Consider the following 25,757-nt stretch of genomic DNA (forward strand, 5'->3'; position numbering starts at 1 on the left):
ATTCCCTAGTTATTGTAGTCAACGTAGACACCCCAAACCTGGATGTTCCGAAGAAGTCCCTGTCGTCTGGATGGACTTCCAAAATTGGCGCGGCTTTTTATTTAACTATAGATCAACAGTCCAAACACAGAGCCTGCGATCATAGAAACTGCTCGAGACGCACAAAACCTCAGAAGACCGAGTTGTCTTTTGTCCACCCTCCCAAACGCCGCTAGCATAATTCATACTCTCATGCTCGGTGAACTTCGCCAGAACCTCAATCCCCCAATCCGGGACTCCATCTTCATGCTTGCACGTAACCTGGACAAGCCTGGTTCCAGCATGCATACAACTGGCCAGCACCAAAAAGCGGTACTCGGATACATTCGAGTCATCCGAGCCAGGAATCTTAGTCGTATTCAGTAACTGCAGTCGCCAAACACCACCATCAAGACCTTCCTCAGCAAGAACCTCTCCCCTCCGCGTAGCATGGTACACACGAAGAGTCTCATCATAGCATCCCGTCAGAAGAACCGGGGCATCATCGACCAAGGGAACATCAAGAGGCAAGATAGCAGTGACACCAGCAGTGTGATGACGAGCTCGATCATCATGCTCAAGCAGCATAGGCGAGATATGCTCATCTGGATCATCCAAGTCGGTGGTATTATCGAACCGGCGGGTGTGCAGCGAGCCGAAGTCATTACCCGTGAACATGAAAGGGATCGCAGATCGGTTCTGGGTCTCGACATCTGGGGTTCCTGGATATGTTGACAATGCAACAAACCAGACTTCGATCATCTGTTTGGCTTCATATGTGCCCCATTCTGCTATACTTTCTTCTTGGAGGATATCGCCTTCTGTGCCAAAGACGGCTGTCCGGCTATCTGAGAATGTGACGGCGAAACCGTCTGCTGTTGACTGGGGGAACCAATTTTGCGGTGCCCAGGCGAGGAATAGGGCTGGGATTGATGGGTCTTCGTGGACTTGTTTTGTCCATAGTTGGGTGATACTTGGGGTTGCGGATGTGTCTCCTGTGGTGGAGTTGGATACCTGGAATAGAGCCACTGACCCCACGCTGGTTGCAATTGCAAACAGGTTCTTGTTTCTTGGGTGGAAGTGCAAGTCAAAGACTGCGTATGGGACAGCAATTCTTTGGATCTGGGATCTAAGGGCTGTTAGTGAATTCGTTATGAGGGTGTTATACTCGCTCTTGGGTTGCGTAATATAATTGATTGAGGTTGACTTACAATGTTTTGCTAACAGGATCTAATTTCCATAGTTGCAGACTCCCAGTTTTGGACTGCTGGACCTCTCCATCTTCTGTTTTGTTCTCTGATAGAAGGTAGGTGCCCACGATGAAATGGTCTGGGGCCTCGGGGCAAAACTCCAGACAACTGGGTGGCTGATCTAGGAATACCGTAGTCGCTGACTGGGGGTGTTGAATGCTTGCCATTTTGATATAGTCCGAGTTGGGATGATTGTAGATCTTGCAAGCCTCGGAATTTAGTGGTCGAATCCGGAGGGCGGGAGGTGGCGTCTGAATACGCCCGAAAATATGACCACAGATGTGGTTCTATCAATGATCCGGCGTAACACGCTATTTCATTTCACATCACCGGGGATAAAATGATTCGATTGGTTTTTGTTACAGACATTGATAGGATCAAAAATCACAGGGCGGTGAGAATCCGCGAAGTGAAGATGCCGCAGAGAAACGCGAAGATAATTTCAGACATCTGAAAGTCTTTTCTGGTTTAATATGAGAAAGTGGTATATTTTCTCTGGGAATTGCCTGAATATCGTGACAAAGTCGACCATCAACCCCTCCGCTTGGTGATAGATTTAGGTCATAAAGTCTATGCCAACAGAAAGCCCATCCTCGAACCTACTCACTAGAGCCTCTAGGACTCTTCCAAACACTTACATGATTATATATGAGAGAGTTAGTTATCTCTTGCATCCATATAGATCAATAAGACTCCCATACTGAGCGACCACTTAGTTTGACACGGCCTACAAAATGCAAATCGATATCGGCAATAGAGACTTGCCGGTGATAACATCATGCTGTATTCCATGCTATATGTCGTAAGCAACCAATTCCCCAGTGATGAAGCATTAAGGCGATCTCCTGTCTTGGAGCGGCAAGGGATTCACAGGACCTTGGAAGATCAACAGCGCCAGTCCTAGTCAAGGTTGTTACTCGGGTAAGGTAATATGACAATCTTGAAATATTCATGGGGATCAAGCTATCAACGTAATATTTAGCGATGACTTCTGTCACCCAGGTCGTATAAGACTTCAAATATGCATTAGACTGCATGGGAAGCAAGCGGTGAACAAAAACAATCATTTGTAGACAAAGGATCCGAATACGACTTCATGAAGATCCATGTATGTGGGCTAGGCTGCATGGTAATGCGGGTGCGGGATATCTCTAGGGCCCCAGCGCTATTCATCTCGTCATCCCGAGGTCCATTGTCATAATGGAGGGTTTCTCTTCTCTTTCGATCACTGACTTTCTGACAGTTTTGAAGAATTCAGACACACACTTGTCAAACTTCTCATGAAGAACACCACGTTCTGGTGGAAGTCCGAGACGAGCTCGTGGAAATTAGGGGGAAATCAGCTGCTTGCTTCAGCCTCCCTATGTATCGAGCGAACGTGATAAACAGTATATTATTCCGCAGATACATTGACCTAGAAAATGAATGGATAACTACAGGCATTGATGACAAGAGAAAGATTTTGGTGTATGTGACATATGGGCTAACTACATATATGTATTTTGCTATTGACGCGGAGTCGCTGGCATTGTATATAGTTGGAGACATTCACGGTGGACTCGAAATTACCTATTCAGTATAGTCTAGTGGGGATCAATCAGATATTTTGCGATTAACCGCATGAAACGCCATGAAGCTAAACAGTTGCATCTGGCTTTCGGCAACCTTCTTCCGAAGGGTACTGAGTTGGGGTCGACGCCTTGACGAACTTTCCCTGTAGTTGATACACTTTATCGATTGTCTACTAGTATATGGCATAGAAGACAATATAGTATACACAGTTATCTAGATCAACAATGGTATCTAGCAATACCGTCCAGGAATTGGAACCATAGGAAGCCATAGCAGAGCCATTTTGATCGCTTCCAGCAATACCCACCAAGTGAGATAGCGCGGGTCTAGATCTTTTCATCAAGTACACCGTAGCTATTAGAATAAAATTAAATAACATGAAACAAATGATCAAGGGACAAATATCGGACAAATACTCAAGAGGTTATGGGATCCCTTATACATCCATGAAATGGGAGCCATAATAGCCAATAAGACAAACCCTTTGACGGCACTTGGCACAATTAGTGCTGATTCTATTGTTACTTGCCTATCCACGCGGATATGACACTCCGTAGTCATACTACCTACGTACATACAACTTCGGGAGGTCCGACGGTTGCCGACGGGTTATATCCGACTAGAGACATGGGGAGATTTGAATAGTTCTAGACTCATGGGGTATACTAACTTCCATATACCTTCAGCTCTTGAAGTTCCATTTGGGACTTGTGCAGGATGTGTGGTGCAGTAAGACTTGGAGTCTGCCGGAAAGGGCGCAAACTCTAAGTATGACACAGAATTTATTATTTTTTGCGTCTTATACGGAGTAGATGCATTGAGGGTACATTAGAGGCGTATCGGAGGCGCATCGGAGGTGCACTGGAGCATTGGAGGTGCATTGAGGCGTCGATCACGTTCGGCTCACGGAGTCGATCCGAATTGACTCATTACCAATATAAACCTATCAAAAGACATTAGAAGAGGGAGACGTGCAGTAAAATAATTGTTATCTTAGCTTGCAATGATATTCCATTTGTGATCCGCCAAAAAGTATTTAACTAATTTCTTCTCCCCCCACTTTTTTCTTTTTCTTTCAAGCTTTTCAAATAAAATGGATGATACAAAGCCATGGGGTTATAGATGGAGATCATCTCGACTTTTGGTGGTTTCATCCATCACTGTCGCTTTATTCGCAGGTATGTATACGTTTATAGTGGTTGCTTCACTTTTCACGCGTGACTCATACTAACAATCCATTAGAGACATTTCTCTATGGGTTTCTTACTCCAATCTTGAGTTATATGCTTGAAGAACGACTGGGGCTTGATCCATCACGAACTCAAACATACACCACAGCGTTACTCACCACCCATGGATTCATCGGTCTCATCTCTGCTCCGATTGTCGCTCATCTTGCCGAGAAGACCTCGAGCCAAAAGAAACCACTATTGATTGCTCTGGCAGGATGCTTTATCGGAACTCTTATGATAGCTCTTGCTCCATCTGGTATGAACACCTCTAGTCTTGAGGACAACTCTTTGAAACTGATTGTCGTAAATAGTCTGGGTCCTCTTCGTTGGTCGCATCCTGCAATCTATGGCAGGTGCCGGCACTTGGGTGGTTGGATTTGCTCTATTGGCAAACAATGTAGACAAGAAGCACCTCGGACAGTCGATGGGGATGGCCATGTCGTTTGTAACTGCAGGTATGGTCGGCGGACCAACAGTGAGTGGCGCATTGCTCCAGTTATTCGGCTACTGGGCCGCCTGGTCACTTCCCTTGGTCGTACTTGTCTTGGATATCATTGCTCGCTTGGTCATGATTGAACCAAGCCGTGTCTCCGCAAAGAAAATTGAGTCTCTGAGCAAACCTGCTGGGACGTCATTTCTCAGCACTGACGGAACGCCGGAGGAATCCACTGCTCTGCTTCCTGATGCACCGTCTACCGTCAAGCCGGATGACTGTGGAGCGGAGCACAAACGTGACCTCAAACACGAATACTATAGAGTCATGCTCTCTGAACCCCGTGTTTTGACTGCATTGGCCAATGTTGTTGTTGTCTCCTCTCTCATGTCCGGCATTAACAATACCCTCCCTGTCCACCTGAGACAAGCATTTGGTTGGAAAAGTCTGCTTATCAGTATGATGTTCTTCTGTCTCCAAGTCCCGAATATTGTGCTCAGTGGCCCATCTGGATGGCTTCGTGATCGAATCGGAATCCGGGGACCTACCGTGTTCGGTTGGGTTACTATGATCCCTCTAATCTTGCTTCTGGGAATGCCTGGAGACCCCCACTTCCCATGGGCTGCTGGGGATGCAGCTGGTAAATCTATCTTTACCAGTAGTCTGATTGCTTTGGGTAGTATTCTACCTCTTGTGCGCGGTGTAGGGGCCGTACAACTGGCCTGTGAGTAATTCTGTCTTATCTTGTGTTGTTCAATCCCGACTAACAAATGTGTCTACTTGAACATAGATGTGGTCAAAGATATGGAAGCTAAAGATCCGCATCTATTCGAGGCCAACAGAAGCAACCTGCGAGTCTTTTCCATGACTGAAGTGGGATATAGTCTCGGTATGATGTTCGGACCTATGTTGACTGGCTCACTATTTGAAGGAGTTGGCTTCTTCTACATGACTGTGGCACTAGGTGAGTCAATGTGTCGCACCATCGAATAAAGTATCGTTCAATTGCTCACCCCTGATACAGCTATTACCTGTCTCATCCAGGCCGTGGTTTCCTGGATTTGGCTGGATACCTTGCCGGAACCCGAAGCTCCTGAAGCCTCAGTTTAAACATGCGCATAGTTGATAAATATGCGTGACATTAAAAACAGCCCCAGAAAACGTTGATCATGATATGAGTACCTTAGCAAGCTTGATGATGTGCCTCGGAGTATATTTGAGGCAGAAAATGAAATGCATAATTGTTACTCAACATGCTATGTAGTTTAATTTGATATTTCGATAATAATCGACGCAGCAGCCGTACAACAACCCGTGATTCGTGGCTGTTAAAGATAACAGCGGGGATCTACCCCGCGAGGTATAAAGCCACAGTTTCTCATCTTTCTCAGACCACAGGCAGAATGACCGAGTCAAAGACTGAGAGCTCGCAGCTCGCCGATTGTAATCATGTTCCGATCATTGACCTTTCATTTTTGAATAGTCCAAATTTCGATGAGCGACGAAAACTTGCTCAGTCGATTTATGATGCTTGCACTCAGGTCGGCTTCTTTTACATCAAGGTACATATCTTATCATTCTCCTAACCTGCTCCGGTACTAATGCTGCCTGTTCAGAACCATGGAATTCCAGAGGACAAAATAGAAGGCATACATAGCTCCGCAAAGCGGTTCTTCGATCTCCCCGAGGAGCAAAAGATGAATTTCTATATTGGAAACTCACCCGTACGTCTGCAAAGCTGAACATGCAAAGGACATACTAAGACCGTTCCAGAAATTCCGCGGCTACAGCCCCCTGGGTGGTGAGAGATCCACAGGAACAGACGATGATCCCATTGCCGAAGAAGACGCAGTCAGTGCTCTCTCTGAAGCATTTGACATTGGATACGAAACCGCAATGGATCCTCAAAAATCGAAAGATGACCCTCTTCCCCGCGATCCGTATGGATTGTACGGAGATAACCAATGGCCCGGCCCAGATATACTTCCAAACTTCACAGAGACCTACATTGAATATTGTGCCATGATGCTAGGGCTCTGCCGAAAGCTGATGAGAATATTCGCCCTCGCTTTAGACTTATCGGAAGATCATTTCGACTCGATGATTCAGAACCCAGGTGTCACGTCTAGAATGATGCATTACCCGCCTCAGCCGGTGAAGGAAGAGGTTCGTGAAGGGCTTGGGGCTCATACGGTAGGCAATTGAACAAATGCAGGAGAAGATACCGAATTACTGATTTCCTTATCCACTGACAGGATTTCGAATGTTTCACTATCCTCTCTCAGGGTAGTGTCCCGGGCTTGCAAGTTTTGAGTCACAACGGAGAGTGGATACTGGCACCCCCGGTGTCGGGGACATTGGTCGTAAATATCGCAGATTGCCTATCGATTTGGTAAGATTAGCCGGGTTATTATGATATTATGTGCTGATTTGTTTAGGACGAATAAAAAGTTCAAGTCGACTATTCATCGTGTGACAAATTTGACTGGAAAAGAACGATACTCTGTTCCTTTCTTCTTTGGAGTCGACTATGATACAACAGTGTCTGTTCTACCGAATCATATTTCGGATGATAGACCTGCATGTAAAGAGCCCTTCAAAGCAGGCGAGGTGAGTGAGATAGAACGAATACCGGTGTAATAACTGACGAGGGAATAGTGGGTTCGCGAAAAGCTATCGAAGGTGTATGTTGGCTATGAGGGATAGTGAATCTTATGCAGGTAGAATATTGAACTGGGTTTCCTATACTTACTTGACACATCTTACATATCAACATATACATATTTGCAGATCACAAATAAAAAATCATTAGAATAATCCCTAATCTTCAACTGACCACTAAATCTAGCCGAACGCCACCAAATAAGAAGCAAGAGAGTTTGTAAGCGTGCAGTCCGTCTCGGAACCCCGCACATTGCCTGAGAGCCTGAATATAAAAAGGCGTGTCCGTCAAGGAGAAAGGATGCAAACCATCTCCCAATGTCGTTGCCTTACAGTACCCCGCCGTCCATAGCGACGGCCTCACTCACACCGTTTCAGGCTGCCATCCCGAAAGCCAAACTTGACGAGCTCGAGCTTTTGATAAAGCTAGCGAAACTTGCACCACCCACCTATGAAAATTCACAAACGGACCGTCGCTATGGTGTTTCTTCGGACTGGCTAGTGACCATGCGGGATCAATGGCTTAGGTCTTATCACTGGTAATGATATCACATTCCACCATGCATGTGCCCAATGCATATGAGTCACGACTCACATTGCATGATTTTTGATACAAGACTAAAATTACTATAGGAAATCCTCAGAAGATCGAATCAATAGTTTTCCCCAGTATACGACGGAGATTGAAGGTCTTACTATCCATTTTGTAGGGTTATTTTCAGAAAGGAAGGATGCCGTTCCTCTGTTGTTGGTGCATGGATGGCCTGGTAGGTCTAATATTGACTGCATTGATCTCATAGTAAATAGATGTTTGAAGCACAGACTGACCAATTGTATTATAGGAAGCTTCCTTGAGTTCTTGCCTATATTGCAAAAGTTCCGAGAGGAGTATACACCGGAAACCTTGCCTTATCACTTGATTGTACCTTCACTGCCAGGTTACACATTTTCTTCTGGGCCCCCGTTGGATAGGAACTTTGAAATAGGTGACATTGCTCGTGTGTTGGATCAGCTGATGAAAGGCCTCGGCTTTGAGAGTGGATATATTGCCCAGGGAGGTGATATTGGAAGTCGGATTGCCCGGCACTTGGCCGTGGAGCATGAGAGCTGCAAAGGTATGGAATAACCATGATATTCCGTCTGGAGAAATGAGCTTTTTCTAACATGTTGCGGTATAGCTGTGCACGGTAAGTAGTTTCTTCATATGGGTTGTTCAATGACCAGAATGCCAACATAAGTTAGTCAACGTGGTTTTTATGGGAAGGCCAGACGGCATGACAGATGACCACCTAAATGCCTCCGAAATAGCGGGCGTTAAGAGGGCGACAAATTTTGTGACTACTGGAACAGGCTATGCGATGGAGCAGGGCACTCGACCTAGCACTATTGGGCATGTTTTGGCATCAAGCCCGATTGCTCTGCTAGCATGGTGAGTCGTGGAAGCCAGTGAAGTAGTTGACAGAAACCCCAAAACTAACACGCACAGGATTGGAGAAAAATTCCTGGAATGGGTCGACAATCCGCTTGCCCCAGAAGACATTTTGGAATCTGTCACCCTGTATTGGCTTACCGAGACATACCCTCGAGCGATCTATACTTATCGACAGGTGAGTTTCCAAACATTTTCGACACTCACAAGAAGATATCTGATGGACATGAATAGAACTATCCTCCACCACCGCTTCCGTCTTCCAATGACCCTCGTTGGTATATACACAAGCCGTTTGGATTCTCTTCTTTCCCAATGGAGCTTGTTTCATTGCCGCGCTCGTGGATTGAAACCACTGGCGACCTGGTATTCTGGGAACAGCACCCGAAGGTATGCAATGTGGCAGTTAAGTAAGTACTAAGATCTGAGACTGACGCTTATCTACTATAGGGTGGTCATTTTGCGGCATTAGAGCAGCCTGATGAATTGAAAGCGGATCTGGTCAAGTTTGTAGACCAGGTGTGGCCAGGTATTATTGGTGCCAAATAAGCCGAGACAAATCAGCAGAACACAAGGTATGTGTTAATATAAAGGACTTGGAGTTGCATCTGAATTGAATATGCACAGATGCTGCGACGCGCTACCGTAGCCATCGTAGATATATCCATTGCAGATCATCGTCCAACTTTCCTTTAAACCATCTCCTACAAACCTAAATAAAAAGCATTTTTTGATAGAAATACTACACAGATATTCCATTGATACTAAATCAAAGCAATTCAAAGAAGAATTCATAGTTCGTAGCCTAGTAAAGCAGTAATTGGCGCAGTCCAGAAATTTGAATGCGGGGCTGTCCTCCACTTCTACTTCCCCATCTCCAACTACAACAATAACCAACAGAGCATCATATTCTCATCCATCGCTACGAAAACCATGACAGCAACTACAGCAGTCGATGAAATATTCTCTGACGAATCAAGCTTCTACGGTAAACCCCAGCTAATACCCCAATCCGCAAGAATCCCAGCCAACCCACATCAGGCAACGATAATCAAAAATCACAACTAGAAGCCCAAGTTTCTTCCTATGACCCAGAACAATTCTGGGTAGAAACCCACCAGAAACAGCTCTCAACCATCCAGCAGCAAAAGCGCGCGCCTGCCCCACGCGCAAAACGCTCATCATCAGATGTATCCATGGAAGATGCACCCCCAGAACCATCCGAGATCAAATGCAACCAACGCGGGAAGACCGAGCCCATATCCCAGTTTTTATCGCGTCTTCCGCCCTCAACAACAGGATCCGCAAGCGTAGGTCCCTGGATCTGGATGTACAATCCACATGTGCCGCCGAGGCGAAGTGGGGATGTTCCCACTCTGCTTAGGAAAGGAAGGGAGCTTCTGCAGGCATATGAGAATGAGAGTGCGATTTTGCGCGAGGCGCATGATAGGTCTGGGGCTAAGACTACGGCTGGTTTGACTCGTAAATTGAATCCGATGCGGAAGGAGCTTGAGAAGGGGATTCTTGATCTGGCGAGGGAGACTGGTGTTACAGATGGGAAGTGGATGCTTTTTCCGAATGTTGATGAAGTTGATGAGGTCTGGGGGGCTGTTGTTCGGGCGATGGAGAAGGGGGAGCTGGGGGATGCGGCGAAGGTCGCTACTGATGATGGGTCTGGATCTGGACAGAGTCGGTTGATTTGTGTTTATACAGCTGATTTTGGGGATGTTGAGGATGTTAAGCGGATTGTTCGTAGGTTGGTTGATATTGGGCTTGTTGGGAAGGGGCCGAAGTCTGTTTACTATAAGTCTGATGCTTTCACTCTTCTGGAGATTACTTCGAAGAATGAGTATGGGCTGAAGGCGAGTATGTATTCGAGTCAGGAGATGCTTGAGGGGAAGTAGATGGGGATTTTGGTCTAGGTAGTATGGTTTGTTTATGATTGATGAGGATATGATTGACGATTAATGTTTTGCTTTAGTGGGTATCTCTGAACGCAGTTATCTACATCTATGATACGTGATGTGTTTCCGGATATGGTAGTAGGTTATACATGAGAACGGTGGACTGTATGTCCAAGGTATTCGTAGAAGTTGGGAGTAGCGGTGGCTTCGTGGGGGTCGTTCGTTGGGACCAGGTGTTGATCGATCATGTCTTGCATAGATCGGGAACGATTCATCTGCGTGAATGAGCCGGCTCATTCATGGCCGCAACTGTCGGTGCAGTCAAAAGTGATAGCCCACTTCGACAGAAGTCAATTGCCGAGGAGGTCCAACCACATGGATTATGACCGAAGAAAAATGTGTGTAAGGTGTTCAGTCATCGTCGCTCGACCGATTCATAACTTTCTCGCATGCTTCCCGAATCTCAGCGACACCCTTGACAGCACCCCATGCGTCGAGTAAATGCTGAACTTCTTTCCAGTCCTTCTCCGCATCCTCCTGTTTATCGTCCGCCAGAAGCTTCTCCAATCTCTGCGGTGCAGCAAGCACCCATCGAACAGTATCCTTCTCACTCTTCTGACTCGAAGTCTCATCTTCCAACTTCGCTTCCTTCATTCGCCGCCGCTGCTCCTCGCCTTCCTTGATGAGCCCACCAGCAGTCTCAGCAACAAAAGCAATAGCCGGACCCAGCGTTTTGGTCATAGTCAGCGGTGCACCGCGATCATCCATACTGCGCCGCATTTTCCCGATTGTCTCCACAGCGCGAATCAACTTCGAGTAGTTATCGTAGACCAACGCTTTCCGCTCTCCGTCGAGAGTACGGATATCCCCAACTAACGTGTTCTCCGCCTTGAGCACCGTAGCCAGCGATGATGTCGACAAGAGGTGCTCAACATACCGCTGCGGGTCGAAGTCTGCACTGTCGAGCTCCGTCCCTGGCCCTAGAGTAGATGGGTCGGAGGTGTCTCCTGCATCTGTGTTCCGCGGCACACTCCGGGAGCGAGACGCATCTCGGGAGGTAGATGCGTCTGCGCCGGGCGGTTTGAGATTATAGTAGTCTCGCAGGGCGCTGCGATTGCGTCGGAGATGGAGTGAGGGAGAGAGAGCTCGTGCAGTTGATGGGGTAGATGCGGCGCTGAGCCCCCCGCTGACGTTGGTGTTCAAGGCATCGAGTGACGGTCGGGAGGAGGCTGGACCCGGGGAATGGGCTCGAGAGGAGGCAATAGACAGACGTGGAGATGACAAAGTCGACATTTTGGTGTATTGGCGAGATGTGTCGGAGTTGTCGGTGACAGTCGGGGGTCAATAGGTTTAAGCGGTGGTCTGTGCTTTTGTTTTCGCGTTGAGAGCTTTCCCGACTTCACTACTTTTTTTTTAATTTCCTATACACGCCAATATGATCCTGAGGGAGTCCAAGAAATCATGACTAGTCCTGACCAAGTTGCAGCTCAGATACTGAGCACCAAATCCCTCTCGGTCTCCCAAACCTGGCTCAATGCCTTCCTATCATCATCCAGCACATCACAACGCAATATTCCCGCCTCAGCTCTCGCACAGACGGCTATATTCCGTCTTCTGGCCTCTGATATCAAAGAATCACTCTCAAAACACAGATCATGTGTACTGCCTGTGAACATTCATGACCCGACAGTTCAAGAACGACGGCTGCAAGGCTCAATCCCTGTGCAAGTGCTAGACATCGAAGACATCGGCACGAGTCTATGGAGCCAAATTGAAGCTATTGAACGCGTTGAGCGTGGCGAAGCTATCCGCGGCCGTGAAATTGTGCGCACAATAGCTGTAGGCGAGGATTCGGAGACGTCGGAGAATACCCGCTCAAATAACAACTCAACGAGCGGTGGTGCGAGTGCGTCTGGGAATAGTGGGTATGGGCCGCACCGTCTGATTCTTCAGGATGCAGCGGGAACTATGGCCGTGGGTGTTGAAATCCAGCGTATTGATGGGATAGCCTTGGAGAAACTTGCAATTGGGGCGAAGCTCTTGCTTCGTAATGCATCTGTTGCGAGGGGTATGGTGCTGCTTTCTCCGGCGTCTGTTACTCTACTCGGCGGCAAAATTGAGGCTCTGGATAAACCGTGGCGGGAGGGTAGGAAGGCTAGGTTGCTAGAGAGGACTGCAGGCGTTGAAGGTGAATGAGAAGAGACAAATCATGGCTCAAGCAGCTGAGTAGATGGGGCGCTGCTTCTTTTACTTCGCAGATATTATAAGGTATGTAATTTGGCATTTATCTTAGCCTATCCTGAATACATTTAAGTTATGTTAAATTTGATGTCATGTTCATTCGCTAAAAACGGATTGTGCAGTTAGAGTAAATACACTGTGCATCAAGTTCACCCCTCGCGCTTGTACGGCGCTTGTGTGGCAGGGTGACAGGGTGACAGGGCAGTGACTTCCTTATCCGATTACTCCGATCCATGGCCTGCGCCTAAACAGGCTTATCGTCGTTCGACGACTCGTGTCCATGTCCACGCCCTGTACGACGCGTCCACATGTTCTGGGTAGGTGCATTGTGGCTCAATTCCTCCCATCCATTGCGTTTCCACGGAGCAATCATGATCGCTCGGAAGGCGTCGCCGAGCTTACCAGTTTGCGCGTAGGCTTGGCTAAGATCCTCGGCTCCGAGATTGCCGTGAGGAGGCACGCTACGCAGAGCACGTTTAATAGTCATCTCGGCCGGATACGGCTTTCGCGACGCTGTCGACAACTCCATCCACCCGGCAGGTTGTCCTGGTGTAAGCATCACCGCAGCAGTGGCATCACCAATTCGCCTGATGTTTTCGGGAACGGTTGCGTTACCGTTGAGTCCCGTTGCTGAGATGGCACTCAGAAGTTTGATGATTTTGGCTCGGTCGTGGAGAATGATGTCATCGCGCGAGATCATGCTGTTAAGGTCTGATTCAACTGCTTCAATGGCGTCTCGGTCCGCGTCGAGGAGAGCAATTGCACCCAAAAGGGTGACTGCTCCGATGTGGCTAGGATGGTTCATCACGCAGTCGAGCAGTTGCTCGCGAGCAACTGCCCGATCCTCTTCGCCGCCCTTGGCCCACAGGACCTGGGCAAGGAGACAGACAACATCTGGAGCATGCTGTGCTTCTTCGAGGGCGTCGCGGAACATATCGATGGCTTGGTCCATAGACTTCAGGTTGTAATGTGCCAGACCGGCAGTTAAATGCGCAGACAGACGAAGCTTCTTGCAGCCTTCGGGGTCGAACTTCTCTGCGTCTTCTTCCTCGGAGAGGGTGAGCGCGAGCTCAGCCTTTTCCGCGGCCTCGGCATAAGATTGGCGCGCAAGCAGCACACGAGCCATATCTGCGTTTGCTTGGGCATACCTAGAAAGGGAAGCTGGTGATTCGCTCTTTTCATACTCATCTTCCATGCCGGAACAGACAACCTGCAGGCTAGACTCAGCATCTGCGGTCTCGCCCATTCTCTCTGCCAACAAGGCAGAAAGGTGCACAAATGGCAAGTTTGACGGATCCTGGATGCAGAGTTGATGCAGCGCAAAGAACGGCTGAATGAGTTCGGACACCTCGGAAGCGGAAGTCGCCTTAAGATGATCAAAGTGTGTCAGGCTGAACTGACGCTTGGTGAGAATATCTGATGAGTTTGAGATATCAAAAGCATGCTCAAAATGGCCCCTAGCCTCCTTCATCTCGCGACCAATAATTGAAACAAAGCCTTGGCCCACCCAAGCAAGTGAATAGTCTGGGTCGGTCGCCTGCGCTCGCAAAAAGGTCTTGTAGGATTGCTCGCCTTCCTCGTGGAGGAGGTAGAGTGCTCCGAGGTTGGTCCAAGTTTGCGCGTTACGTTCATTCAAATGCAAACTTCGCACAAAAGCATGCTGGGAGACCTTGGGACTCATGCTTGCGGTGACGACACCCAATGCGTTCCAGAAATCTGAATTACCGGCCTCCAATTCGATGGCTCTCTTGAAGCACTGCATGGCTGCTTTCAAGAATTTGCGAGACTTCTTACCTGTCTTGGTCGGGTCTGGCTGCAGATTGTGATATGCCAAATACTCCGCCCAACCAAGGTTGTACCAAGCAACTGCTTGAGAATGAGTATCATGCACGGAAACATGGAGTGCACGTTTATAGGCAATGATAGAAAGGTGAACATAGAGGTCGGATGGTAGCAAGTCTTCATTTTCATTGGCCGCGAGCCAATCAGTTCCGACACCATCGATATCGGTCATAACATCGAGAGCCATAGGGTCCAGATCGGCTGTAATTAAAGTCTTACAGCTAGAAGCAGGAATATTTCCAGCCTTGGCTTTCATATATGAGAAGTTGGCGAAAGCATCGCCTACAGCCTTCCACAAGTTGAAAATGTCGCCTTTGATCGGCACCAGCGAGGTGGCAACCGAGATAGCTTGGTATGCGAGCTCTGCCGCATCGTTGAAGAGACCCAGGGAAACGCTCTTCGTCGAGCTTTCAGTTAGGGTCTGAAGAAGCGCGAGAGTCACGCCAATGTCACCGGGCCGGGATTTCAGGACATCTTCGTATGCAGCGATGGCATCATCGTACTCGCCAAGCTCCCGCCTGACATTTGCCAGCATATAGCTTGCAAACCATACATGCTCCTTGTCTTTAGCTGAAAGATCTGGTTCCAATAGTTTTGCTTGCTCAAATGCCCTGGTGGCGGCGTTATATCGACCAGAGTGGTGATAGCTTTCGGCAAGACCGACCCACGAGTGGTAATCTGTTGAGTTGAGTCGAAGTGCTGCCTGGAAAGACACAACACTTTTGCTGTATTGCTGTTTGTTAACCTGAACCGACCCCAATGCCGCATATGGCCAGCTGAACCCTCGGCGTTTTGACCCAGGGGCAGGTCTAGCCTTCCCAGAGTCAACCACCCGCTGCGCAACTGCTTCGACAAGGTCCCATTCCTTCGAGTCGGCAAACCCTTTGGCAAGACGCTCGGCGGCTTCAATCTCAGATGTTGATAGTTCAAACGCCTTGTGGAAGCATCTTCGAGCTCTGGTCTTATCCTTCTTGTAGTCTGCGTAGTAGAAGCCAAGAATGGTGTATGCTGGAGCGAAGTTCATATTCGACTGAATGGATGCAAAGAGGCTAGCATAAGCACCACTGCGGTCTTTACGTGCAGCTGGAGACGGGTCAAGCTCCCACTGGCAGTAACCAATGCGGTAGAGAAGCTCGGATCTGAATTCCCTGTTGTCCGGTTGAGCTTCTTTCAGATCCTCAAGCGTAGCCTGTAGACTGGCCAGGCCACCTTGAAGATCGCCATCCAATGCCTCACACCAAGCAAGCTCTCCACGAATCTTAAGGTTAGAAGAATCACGTTCAAGTGACCGCCGCAGGAAATTGACGGCTTCCGCATAGTCCTGATCCTCTTTCAAAATCAAACCAATACCAAGTAGACAATTGGAGGATGTTGGGTTGCGTTCGAGGATGCCCTCAAAGATTCTTTTCGCATCCGGGTGGTGCCGGGGCGATTGATAATAGATCATGGCATTGGCAAGTGCGTTGTTCAATGCATCAACGGTATTAGGGATCTTAATCCCACTGTACTTTACCAAGTTATCAACGTACAGTAGCCCCTTACGAGCAACATTGACCACGCTCTCGTACTCTTCGAAGAAGAGGTAGACATCTGCCATGATGCGGTGGGCAAGAATTGAATCTCGAGCGGAGTCCAACCCCTCGGTCATAAGGGCGAGAGGGTCTTGAGGAACAATTGCAGCGTCTTCAATTTTGTTATCAGGTTGAGTGGCTGTGGTTTCCTTGCCATCCTTGACATCTTCGTCTTTTGTTTCGTCGGGGGGGTCGTTGGGAAATGGCGAGAGTTCGCTTGATAAAAATCCTTTGAAAACCTGCGAGAGTCCAGATTCTGGGAAGAACTCAATGTACTCACGTAGGTGCCCCACGTCATACTGAGAGTAGTCCTGGACATCCAGCCACCCCAGGAAAACCTTCCATGCGGGTTCGAACGGATGTTTGATGATCACCATGTCATGTGCTGCCTTGAAAACGGCCCCTCTTTTTGCCTCCTTCTCGCTATTAGGCAGAACTCCAAGTTCTCCATATGCACGCTGAAACAATTTCTCCTCGTATTCACGGCGTACCGTATCGTCGTTGGTCCAATCAATCATTCCTTGATAATATTGGTCCAATTTGCTCTTGTTGGCAGCTTCCCGCCGAACTTCCTGGGTGACTTGCTCGATGCGAGCACCGAGACGCGTTCTGCGCTCTCCAATCTCACGATTGATGAACTCCTTCTCCTGGCGCTCGGTTATCTCAATCAATCGCTGGTATGTTTGGGATGGACGAGGCAATCGGCCCTCAAGGAAATCATACAGAGGTGACCCCGGTAGCTGGAGTTCCAACGCATGTTTGTGTTGACTTATAGTCCCATTGTTCTTCATCGATTTTGTGTATTTGTTAACCAAATCTTGGCAGCGTTCCTTCTCGTCGCTAGGAGCTATTAGCACAATGTCATTCATATGCACTAAAAAGGAATCAAAACATACTTGTCCGCAAATATTTTCCCAAGAGCAATGACTGCCTTGTGATACCCATCATGGGTGCACCCACCCTGCTTCTCGTACAGGGAGATCAAGCCCTGCCACGCAGTCTTATCGTCGGGATTGATAGCGGTCGCAGCAGAATAAGCGTTCTCCGCGTCATTGTTCTTATTCAATCGATCGCTGGCGAGACCAAGGAAGACATTCCTACAGAAAAAAACAAGCCGAATTAGTCATGTTCAATACAGGATCAGGAATTATTCATACGCATGGTAATTCTGCGGCTCCTTCTTGACAAGCTCCTTGGCTTTTTCAACAGCAGCTTGGAAATCTTTCGATTCCAAAGCTGCTCGTACAGCTTTCAATGCCGCTTTGCTCGACATGATTCCCCGTTGTGCAGAGGCAGCGGGGAGAAACTGTCGTGGTGGAGCAAAGCGGTCGGCTAGTTCGATACGTCACTGCTTATCGTTATCGAAGGTGGACACTCGTCTGAAAGGCAATGAGTTCAACTGTTGCACTTGAAGGTCAGAATTGGGAGATAAAAGAAAAGAATCACCTTGGATGACCCAAGGCAGAGGTGTTAACCACAACCCCAGAGCGTCAAAATCTCCTGAGAGGTTTCTTGAAGTGGTCAAAATCACGTGTTTTGGTGGTTTGCATGAAGCTATCGGGTAGCTGAGGCCTTGTGACCTTCGTAAAGGTCGCCAAGGCTCGTTTGCAACCTGTTTCACTACTGCTAGTAGGGTGGAAAGAACCGGAAAGTTGTTGCCTGGGTCCAGATATCTACTTCCTGTGAGCTTTGTATACTTCGTTCTCTTGACTTGCCCACCCTTAACCTCCCGCGCGGAACCCCGACTACTGTATTCAACTTGACCTTAAGGGGAAACAATGGCCCCTCTACGCCTAAAGGTCGATGGACAGTCTTTTCGAGATCCTCACAACCGGGAGATCATACTAAGGGGGATAAACGTTGCGGGTGATGCAAAATACCCAAAGACACCTGACGTCCCCTCATACATCGCCGAGGATTTCTTTGACGGGGACAATGTCTCATTTGTTGGGCGGCCTTTTTCACTAGAAGATGCCCATGACCATTTCAAGCGCCTTCGGAAATGGGGTTATAACACAATCAGATACATCTTTACCTGGGAGGCCATCGAGCATGCAGGACCGGGAGTTTACGACCATGAGTGGGTTGCATTCACTATAGAAGTTCTCCGGATAGCCAAACAATACAACTTCTGGGTCTTTATGGACCCACATCAGGATGTGGTGAGTACAGATGAACACTAGTGAAAGAATATATAACCTCATGCTAACTCGCCGCCTCTTAGTGGTCTAGGTTCTCAGGAGGATCTGGGGCGCCGATGTGGACATTGTATGCAGCGGGACTAAACCCAAAAACTTTCAAAAAGACAGAAGCCGCCTTGGTTCAGAACACATATGACATCCCCGCGGAGTTTCCCAAGATGATCTGGAGCACGAATTATACTAGACTGGTTTGTCAAACCATGTTTACCTTGTTTTGGGCTGGGCGGGACTTTGCTCCTAAGGCGGTCATTGACGGTATGAACATTCAAGACTATCTCCAGAAGCACTTTATCGATGCATGTGCATACTTGGCACGGAGAATTCATGAAGCGGGTGATCTTGATGGCGAAGTTGTCATTGGCTGGGAGAGTATAAATGAGCCTAACCGTGGTATTATCGGTGTGCAAGATATCTCGGTAATTCCGCCTGAGCAACAGCTTCAACTTGGCACTTCACCGACAGCATTCCAAGCAATACTCACCGGCTCAGGCAAGGCTTGCGAGCAGACGACATGGGCATTTGGTAACTTTGGACCTTACAAAACTGGCATGAACCTAGTGGATCCAGCAGGCGAGATAGCCTGGTTACCAGCTGACCACGATGATACCAAATATGGCTGGCAACGTGATCCTGAATGGAAACTTGGAGAGTGTATATGGGCTCAACATGGAGTTTGGGACCCGTCTACAGACACCCTTCTACAAAAGGGTTATTTCTCAAAGAATCCTCGGACGGGTGAGCCACTCGATTATGAAAGATTTACAAACTCGTATTTCTTGGACCATTACCGAGCATTCAAAAATGCCATTCGAGGAATCTGGTCCGACGCAATAATGTTTTGCCAGCCACCTGTGATGGAGGTACCGCCAGATGTCAAAGGCACTGCTGATGATGACACTAACATGGTTCATGCGATTCATTTCTATGATGGGTTAACTCTTTTGACAAAGCATTGGTGAGATTTGGTCAAAGTTCCTCAATTATATGTGGCAGTACTAACTCCTCTAGGAATCGGCTCTACAATGTGGATGTTATTGGTGTTCTCCGGGGCAAGTACCTCACTCCTGCCTTTGCCCTCAAGATTGGCGAGTCGGCTATTCGCAACTGTTTGCGTGACCAGCTTAAATTTCTCCGTGATGAAAGCCGAAATTACATGGGTAATCATCCGGTGGTATTCACGGAGATTGGTATTCCCTATGACATGGACGACAAAAATGCGTACAAGACCGGCGACTATAGTAGCCAAACCAGCGCTATGGACGCCAATCATTTTGCACTGGAGGGCAGTACTTCTAATGGCTTCACCCTCTGGGTATATGCCGCACAAGTAGGTATATTTGCTCCTCAAAACAAGAATGGTACTGACACTGCATAGAACGACCACGAATGGGGTGATCAATGGAATGGAGAGGACCTGTCTATTAATTCCCGCGACGATCTAGAACTTCCAGCAGGATCCAACACTCAATCTCTTGATTCCCGTTCCCCGGCCTACTCCGAGAGCCAGAGTACCGGAGAGGAATCAAATATTGGACCTGGTAATCTTAAAGGTGCTCTGTCAACTCCTTCGATCTCCAGTGACTGCCAGCCATCTCTAAAACAGCAGCAAGGCTATCGTGCTGCAGAGGCATACCTCCGCCCGAGTCCAACATACGTCAATGGAAAGTTGGATAGTCACGTTTTCGATCTCAAGAATTGCGTGTTTACTCTATCATTGACGGCCAAAGGAGCAACTACTGCGAACGCCCCGACCGAAATATATCTTCCGGAGTTCCATTTCCCAGAGAGTGCCATCGCTGTTTCAGTCAGCGGTGGCAAGTGGGACATTGATGTTAAAGACATCCAGGGTGTCAAGGTACAGCACCTCCGATGGTGGCATGCCGAAGGAGAACAGGATATCAAAATCGAGGGACTCAAACGCAAGCCTGGGGAGTTTGCTAATCCTGGAGGTGAAGGTAGCGGCTATGTTGAACAATGCCAAAAGGGTCAGTGTGCCATAATGTGAAGTTGCTGTTATATTTTGGGTGTTGAAATCCCTGGTTGCCAGTTTGAGATCGATTGCTTCATTATATATTTTCTGTTACTCTTGTTTCCACTATATTCTTGAAATCCTTAAAATAAAAATTTAAAGACAACAAAAGACAAAGAAAATTTACATCAAATGGATTAAGTCATTTGAAATGTCACTTTTAAGTATACATCAAATGATATATTGATATGCCTGTAGGTTGAAGTATACAACAGCCGGAAGTATGCGAGATAAGATAATGATGAGGGGCATAGCTCGGGGGCCTAGGCAGCTATGATGACACCAAACATAATGTAGATTAGCATAGAACAAAGAAATGTTACAGCAATTGTTACTTAATTGATCCTAAACCTTGAAATACTTTCGTCGAGTCCTCTATCTAGGGCACCCCAAAGGTGAAAGAAGAGCGGAGCATCAACGGGTGAGCGGTGTGCCCGTGTTGATCTCCAGGGAAAATTCTCAGCCCGACAAGTCACCAATTGTCTTCTGCAAGTCTTCCCTTTCGTGATCTTAACCTGCGCCAACCCACTGCATTGCAAAAGTACCAATTCACAGCTTCAAGTCTACTCAACCTCGAACCACCTTCCCCCCGGAAAGAGCGAGTGGCGCGTGCGGATGGCCGTTGCGGTGTCCGACTGCTAAACACAGGACAAGTTCAACGGCCATCGAGTCTTACCCACCCTCTTCCTGACTATGAGACGCGGTCTACTACTGTGACACCAACACCAAGAGTTTACATTTTTTATTCAATACTTCTGCAACGCGTTAACGAGATGGCTGCGGAGGAGTTGTCGGAGGGCGGTATGGCCGATATCATCCGTGCCTTGCAACTCATTCACAATCCTACATCGTCAAATGAGATCCGGAGGGAGGCTTCGCAGTTTGTAGAGAGCCTGAAAGATTCGGATGCCGCGGCGCGAAATGGTTTCCTTTTGGCTTCTCGTATGGAGCATGAGGCGGTTGTCCGGTACTTCGGTCTTACTCTCCTGGATCACGTTCTTCGCCAGTACAACTTCACGAATCCCGACGAAGCCAAGACCCTGCGCATGATGATTTTGCAACTCGCCGAGAACGTCCGCCCCGAAGACCCTGCCTACTTTCGGAATAAGATCTCCCAGCTGTGGAGCGAGGCCGCTAAGAAGACCTGGGGGCTGGATTGGATGGATATGGATGCCAATTTGCTTCAGTTCTGGGGTGCATCTCTCGTTCACAAAGAGCTGGTACTCGCTGTTCTGGAGACCCTTTCTGAGGATGTCTTTTTCCGAGAAGATACTGCCTCATCACTGCGAGGAGGTGAGCTCAATCGTTCGCTCATTGAGATCTTTACCCCCGCAGGGATCGTAGAGCAAATTACCGGAGATAAAAATGTCGCCACTATTCCACGCTGTGGGCAAGAGGGCTGGCTCGTTCGAATCTGCGAATTTCTCGACAATTGCGTCCAGAATATCTCTAGCTCGGAACAGGCTCGCGATGCGGCCATCAAGGCCCTGGCAACTTTGAGATCTGCTCTATCATGGTCCGTTTATAAGGGTGTTATTGCCTCCCAGGTTGTCCCCAGCATTTTCCGAGCGTTGCCTTGTCAAGATGACCAGGTGCTTCTCGCTGCAGTTGAAGCACTTCATGCGCTCTACGGAAGAAACACTATTGGAAGCGAAGACTCGCAAGAGCTAGTCTGCCTGGTCTTTGAGTCAGAATACCTTGTTGTTCTTCAAAGGCTTTATGAATGGTCAATCGTTGGTCCAGACGATGTCGATGATCCCAAATATCTCATCTCCAAAAAGCTTTCTGAGATGGTCTCATATATTGCAGGGTGCTTGGAAGATGCCAAGTTTTTAATCTCTACAAGGGATCGTTTGAATTTGCCGCCATTCCTGCAATTCATGGCCAACATCATGCAGCACCAGAGCTTGACGGTCTCCATACCTTGCTTGCATCTTTGGTCCAGGCTGTTACAAAACTCAAAAATTAGTAACCTGGACTTTGTGCTGGAGCAAACTCCTCAGTTCTTGAACATTTGCACCCAGAGGCTTCTTCGTTGGGAGTCTCTCCCGACCGAATCCGATGATCCCACTGTTCAGTTTTTGGTCGAGGACATTGATACCATTCCAGAGCGGCATGCCTTTGTTGGCAATTATCGCCGTTACTGTTCCTCGATCATCGAAACCATTACCCTCAAGCGGCCCCAAGAAGCGGTGCGTGAAATTCTGGCCCGGGTGGACACCAACCTCGACAATTTGTATAGTGGCGTTCAGCCATTTAGCAGTGAGTATCGAAAATATGGCAAACTATGGACTTGTTGACTCATTCATTCTACAGTGCAAACTTTTACGAAATCCTCGATTCCTCTCATGCGAGCGGATGCTCAATTTTCAGTGGTAGAGGCTGTCATCAAGGGCTACAACAAGTGGGTTTCGGCTCATGGAAAAGCACCCCAGCGTGATGTAAGATAATGGATCGGAAAAATGAATAATCGGTTGCTGATCTGTCGCAGGAGAGTAAACGCATGGAATTAGAACATGCGGTGGAAAACTGGGCGACGACTCTGATGCAAAGATCTTTTGAGGTATGTCGTTTTGTACAAGCCCAATACTTTCCCCTAATATCTTTGCCATAGGATCCGGTCCTGAAACAGAGAGTCATCAAATTGGCTGTCGACATATCTTCAAGGGCTTTGGATAATCATCCGGGATTTGCGCTCAAAGTTCTGGAGCATATCCTCATGTCCCGTCTACCAGACCAGTCTGAATACCCGTTGTATTCCGAGGCTGTCAAAGAGCTTCATGCTTTGACAAGCTCTGAGCTTCGTCGGTTGGCTATGCGCTATGCGGACTACTTCTATGTATGTGAATTATCACATACTGATCGTCTATTATTCTCTAACTGTGCCCTCTGCAGACTTTCTATGATCTTCTTGAGCCAAAAATAAAAGAAATCACGCTGGCTAACCGCATCGATGACAAGTTGCAAATGGAACTGACTTCTATCTTGGTCATTATCATGTAAGCATTCTTCCCATTCCTGTTGTCTATCTAAACCCCGCCCATACTGACTCGATGCAGGCAACGCGCAATTAATGTTGATCCTTATCTGCGCCAAAATCGTCTCGCATCCTTCCTCCAGCCTATCCGTGACTCATGGCAAGACGATCAATTTCGTCTCAATAGCTCCACTTTCCCCGGGTTTTGCAGTATGCTTGGATTGGAAAATGTCGGTGCATACATGCAATCTAAACAAGCACAGAAACTAGCGGACTGGTCCGAAGTGGTCTTGGACAACGAAGGAAGGTTGGTCCAAGAAGAGATGACCAGGAAATTCCAGGTAAGTCACCCAACCCTCATTTCTGTGTTAGTGCCAATCTCACCCAATAAATTCTAGCTGTTGCCATTGCGTAGCACCAAGACTATGTTGGCTGTTTCCACGGATCGAGTCAAGAAGTCTTCGCCAGCTTATGCGACCGCCTGCGAGATGTGGCATGAACTGATCCCTGTGATTCTTCCCACTTTGCTGCAGCTTGTTAGGTAATTGTCTGTTCTAATCCGGGTTTATGCCACTAAGCTAAATTTCAATTTCAAGACACGCCCATGCCTTCCACAATCCTGCCAATTGGAATATGGTCGAAGGCATGCAACCAGTGGTTGAACGTATCCTCACGGATCGATTTTGGCAGGCTGGTATTTCTATCGGCAGCCGCGATGAGTTCTACGCCAGAATCACATCATCGAAGTCTACGCTGGAAGGGTTTGCATCATCCGTTCGAGGAAAAGTCCGAGCTGTCCGCGAAGCATGCTACTCCATGCTGTTCAGCATGAGCAGGATGCGAGAGCACTTTTATGGATTTGCCGAACTCCCAGGTCCCCTATCCGAAGCCCTGTTCGTTGACTCACCACATCTGTCTTCTCACCAGTTCTCGGTTCTTCTCAACATCTCGCGATGTCTAATTGATGACTGCCCCGTGCAATTCCGGAGCCAATTCTTGCCCCCCATGCTATCGACTCTCTTCACCAACATTGATAGGAAAGTCACCACAGAATGGGAAATCATCGAGCAGCGCAGAAACGGAATTTCGGATGGCGATCTCACCACAGAGATGAAGTCCGAAAGCGTCCTTCGACAGCTGACTTACTCTGCTGTGATCATGGTTGCGAGCCTATTCGATCCACAACGAGGCGGTAAAAACTCCCTGACCCGTCCGCTATACAAAAACCTAAACCATCTCATACTGACGGAACGTGACCCCCCAGACCCAGAAGGGGCTGAATCGGACCCCAGTGCACCTCAGCCGACCCCGAACACCTCTGACTCTATTCGCCATTTCGTTCTCTCCTCCCCCGCGATCTTTGAGCCAATCATGCTCTTCTGCACGCACGCTCTTCGTATGCGCGATACGCGTAGCGGTAGCATTATCACCCGCGTCATTCGGTCAATTTTACAAGACTTTGTACCCGCGAACGATACCCAGGACACACAAACGATCGCGACCATCCGCGAGTTCATATGTACTGATGTCCTCACAGCATGCATTTCGTCCGTACATGAATCATACTTTGTCGATATGCAAAAGGACCTCGCTCAGCTAATTGCATCAATTTGGTGTCTCTATGGCTTCTGTAGCGAGACACCTCGTGCTGTTTTCCTGAGCTTGCCTGGAATCAGCGCAGAGAAAGTGGCCCAGACCGAGTCTGCACTTCATCAAACTACCTCGCCAAGGACACAGCGCGCATTGGTCTTGGAGCTTCTTGAGCCACTGCGCGGCATCAGTGTTGCCGAGCAGGGAAAGATGCTGGGTTCGCGCGAGGAACGTCGGAAGGCCCGTTCAGCATTGCAGGAGAGGTACATGACCAATGAGATGGAGACTCAGCAGCAGACTCACCGTGTCGATATTAATGATGGTCCCGATCTTGGTGGGGTGGCTGATCTATTCGGATAGGCTAAGCATCATTTTGTATTGTGAAAAGTTGACATATGCTGCGGTGGGCTTGTTGATTCTTCATTTTACATACCATGGATGTCCATCTCCATTCTTTACACCATTGGCAAACCAACTGCCTTTTGTGCAGTGCCACATTTCGCCCTGCTGGATTTTTCTGTCTGAATCTGCATTGCGGCTTATCAACTACAACTACCCCATCGTTAGCGAGCAGCGGCACTTTGCAAGAGATAATATCATAGAAAAGGCCATACCTCATTATGCACAAATATATTACTTTCTCGACTGTCAGCTTATTTGTGGTTCTGCCACGAGATGAAGATTTTGAACGAGCAAAGAAATAAGACATATTGCAAAAGACTGAACTAAACCCTTCACTAGGCAAGTAATATCTACAATGTTTTCCTCGAAATAGCTTCGAGACGGTTCACCCCAACTGCCACCATA

General features: G+C 48.0%; 7 protein-coding genes across 7 annotated transcripts; 4 read left to right on the forward strand and 3 right to left on the reverse strand.

Annotated features, from left to right (window-relative positions):
• Nucleotides 1-5: 5 nt before the first annotated feature.
• Nucleotides 6-1,435, reverse strand: PGRI_048730 (uncharacterized protein; the record flags this gene model as incomplete). The annotated part of the gene is made up of 3 exons (XM_040792586.1): nt 6-93; nt 164-1,147; nt 1,230-1,435. The coding sequence occupies 3 exons, from the start codon at nt 1,433-1,435 to the stop codon at nt 6-8; spliced, it is 1,278 nt and encodes a 425-aa protein (XP_040644553.1).
• A 2,498-nt stretch (nt 1,436-3,933) lies between these two features.
• PGRI_048740 (MFS transporter) lies at nt 3,934-5,615 on the forward strand (the record flags this gene model as incomplete). The annotated part of the gene is made up of 5 exons (XM_040792587.1): nt 3,934-4,018; nt 4,083-4,328; nt 4,384-5,229; nt 5,296-5,469; nt 5,530-5,615. 5 exons carry the CDS (start codon nt 3,934-3,936, stop codon nt 5,613-5,615), a joined length of 1,437 nt encoding a protein of 478 aa, XP_040644554.1.
• A 293-nt stretch (nt 5,616-5,908) lies between these two features.
• Nucleotides 5,909-10,499, forward strand: PGRI_048750 (Isopenicillin N synthase; the record flags this gene model as incomplete). Its single annotated transcript, XM_040792588.1, has 16 exons — nt 5,909-6,067; nt 6,122-6,229; nt 6,279-6,698; nt 6,761-6,897; nt 6,944-7,115; nt 7,164-7,189; nt 7,502-7,705; nt 7,800-7,933; nt 8,009-8,281; nt 8,345-8,353; nt 8,409-8,595; nt 8,653-8,773; nt 8,830-8,985; nt 9,046-9,124; nt 9,425-9,583; nt 9,637-10,499. The coding sequence occupies 16 exons, from the start codon at nt 5,909-5,911 to the stop codon at nt 10,497-10,499; spliced, it is 3,207 nt and encodes a 1,068-aa protein (XP_040644555.1).
• Nucleotides 10,500-10,910: 411 nt separating this feature from the next.
• On the reverse strand, nt 10,911-11,792 carry PGRI_048760 (COG1/VPS51 family protein; the record flags this gene model as incomplete). Its single annotated transcript, XM_040792589.1, has 1 exon — nt 10,911-11,792. One exon carries the CDS (start codon nt 11,790-11,792, stop codon nt 10,911-10,913), a length of 882 nt encoding a protein of 293 aa, XP_040644556.1.
• Nucleotides 11,793-11,960: 168 nt separating this feature from the next.
• PGRI_048770 (OB fold domain-containing protein) lies at nt 11,961-12,695 on the forward strand (the record flags this gene model as incomplete). Its single annotated transcript, XM_040792590.1, has 1 exon — nt 11,961-12,695. The coding sequence occupies one exon, from the start codon at nt 11,961-11,963 to the stop codon at nt 12,693-12,695; it is 735 nt and encodes a 244-aa protein (XP_040644557.1).
• Nucleotides 12,696-12,984: 289 nt separating this feature from the next.
• On the reverse strand, nt 12,985-17,426 carry PGRI_048780 (SKI complex subunit tetratricopeptide repeat protein SKI3; the record flags this gene model as incomplete). Its single annotated transcript, XM_040792591.1, has 3 exons — nt 12,985-16,993; nt 17,050-17,250; nt 17,311-17,426. The coding sequence occupies 3 exons, from the start codon at nt 17,424-17,426 to the stop codon at nt 12,985-12,987; spliced, it is 4,326 nt and encodes a 1,441-aa protein (XP_040644558.1).
• A 505-nt stretch (nt 17,427-17,931) lies between these two features.
• Nucleotides 17,932-25,310, forward strand: PGRI_048790 (karyopherin MSN5; the record flags this gene model as incomplete). Its single annotated transcript, XM_040792592.1, has 12 exons — nt 17,932-18,315; nt 18,378-19,309; nt 19,363-19,681; nt 19,730-20,339; nt 20,834-22,645; nt 22,700-22,824; nt 22,875-22,946; nt 22,998-23,222; nt 23,279-23,382; nt 23,443-23,701; nt 23,759-23,901; nt 23,957-25,310. 12 exons carry the CDS (start codon nt 17,932-17,934, stop codon nt 25,308-25,310), a joined length of 6,339 nt encoding a protein of 2,112 aa, XP_040644559.1.
• Nucleotides 25,311-25,757: the final 447 nt, after the last annotated feature.

This window comes from Penicillium griseofulvum, assembly GCF_001561935.1.
Source record: "Penicillium griseofulvum strain PG3 chromosome Unknown contig_84, whole genome shotgun sequence".
In the NCBI taxonomy this organism is placed as follows: domain Eukaryota; kingdom Fungi; phylum Ascomycota; class Eurotiomycetes; order Eurotiales; family Aspergillaceae; genus Penicillium; species Penicillium griseofulvum.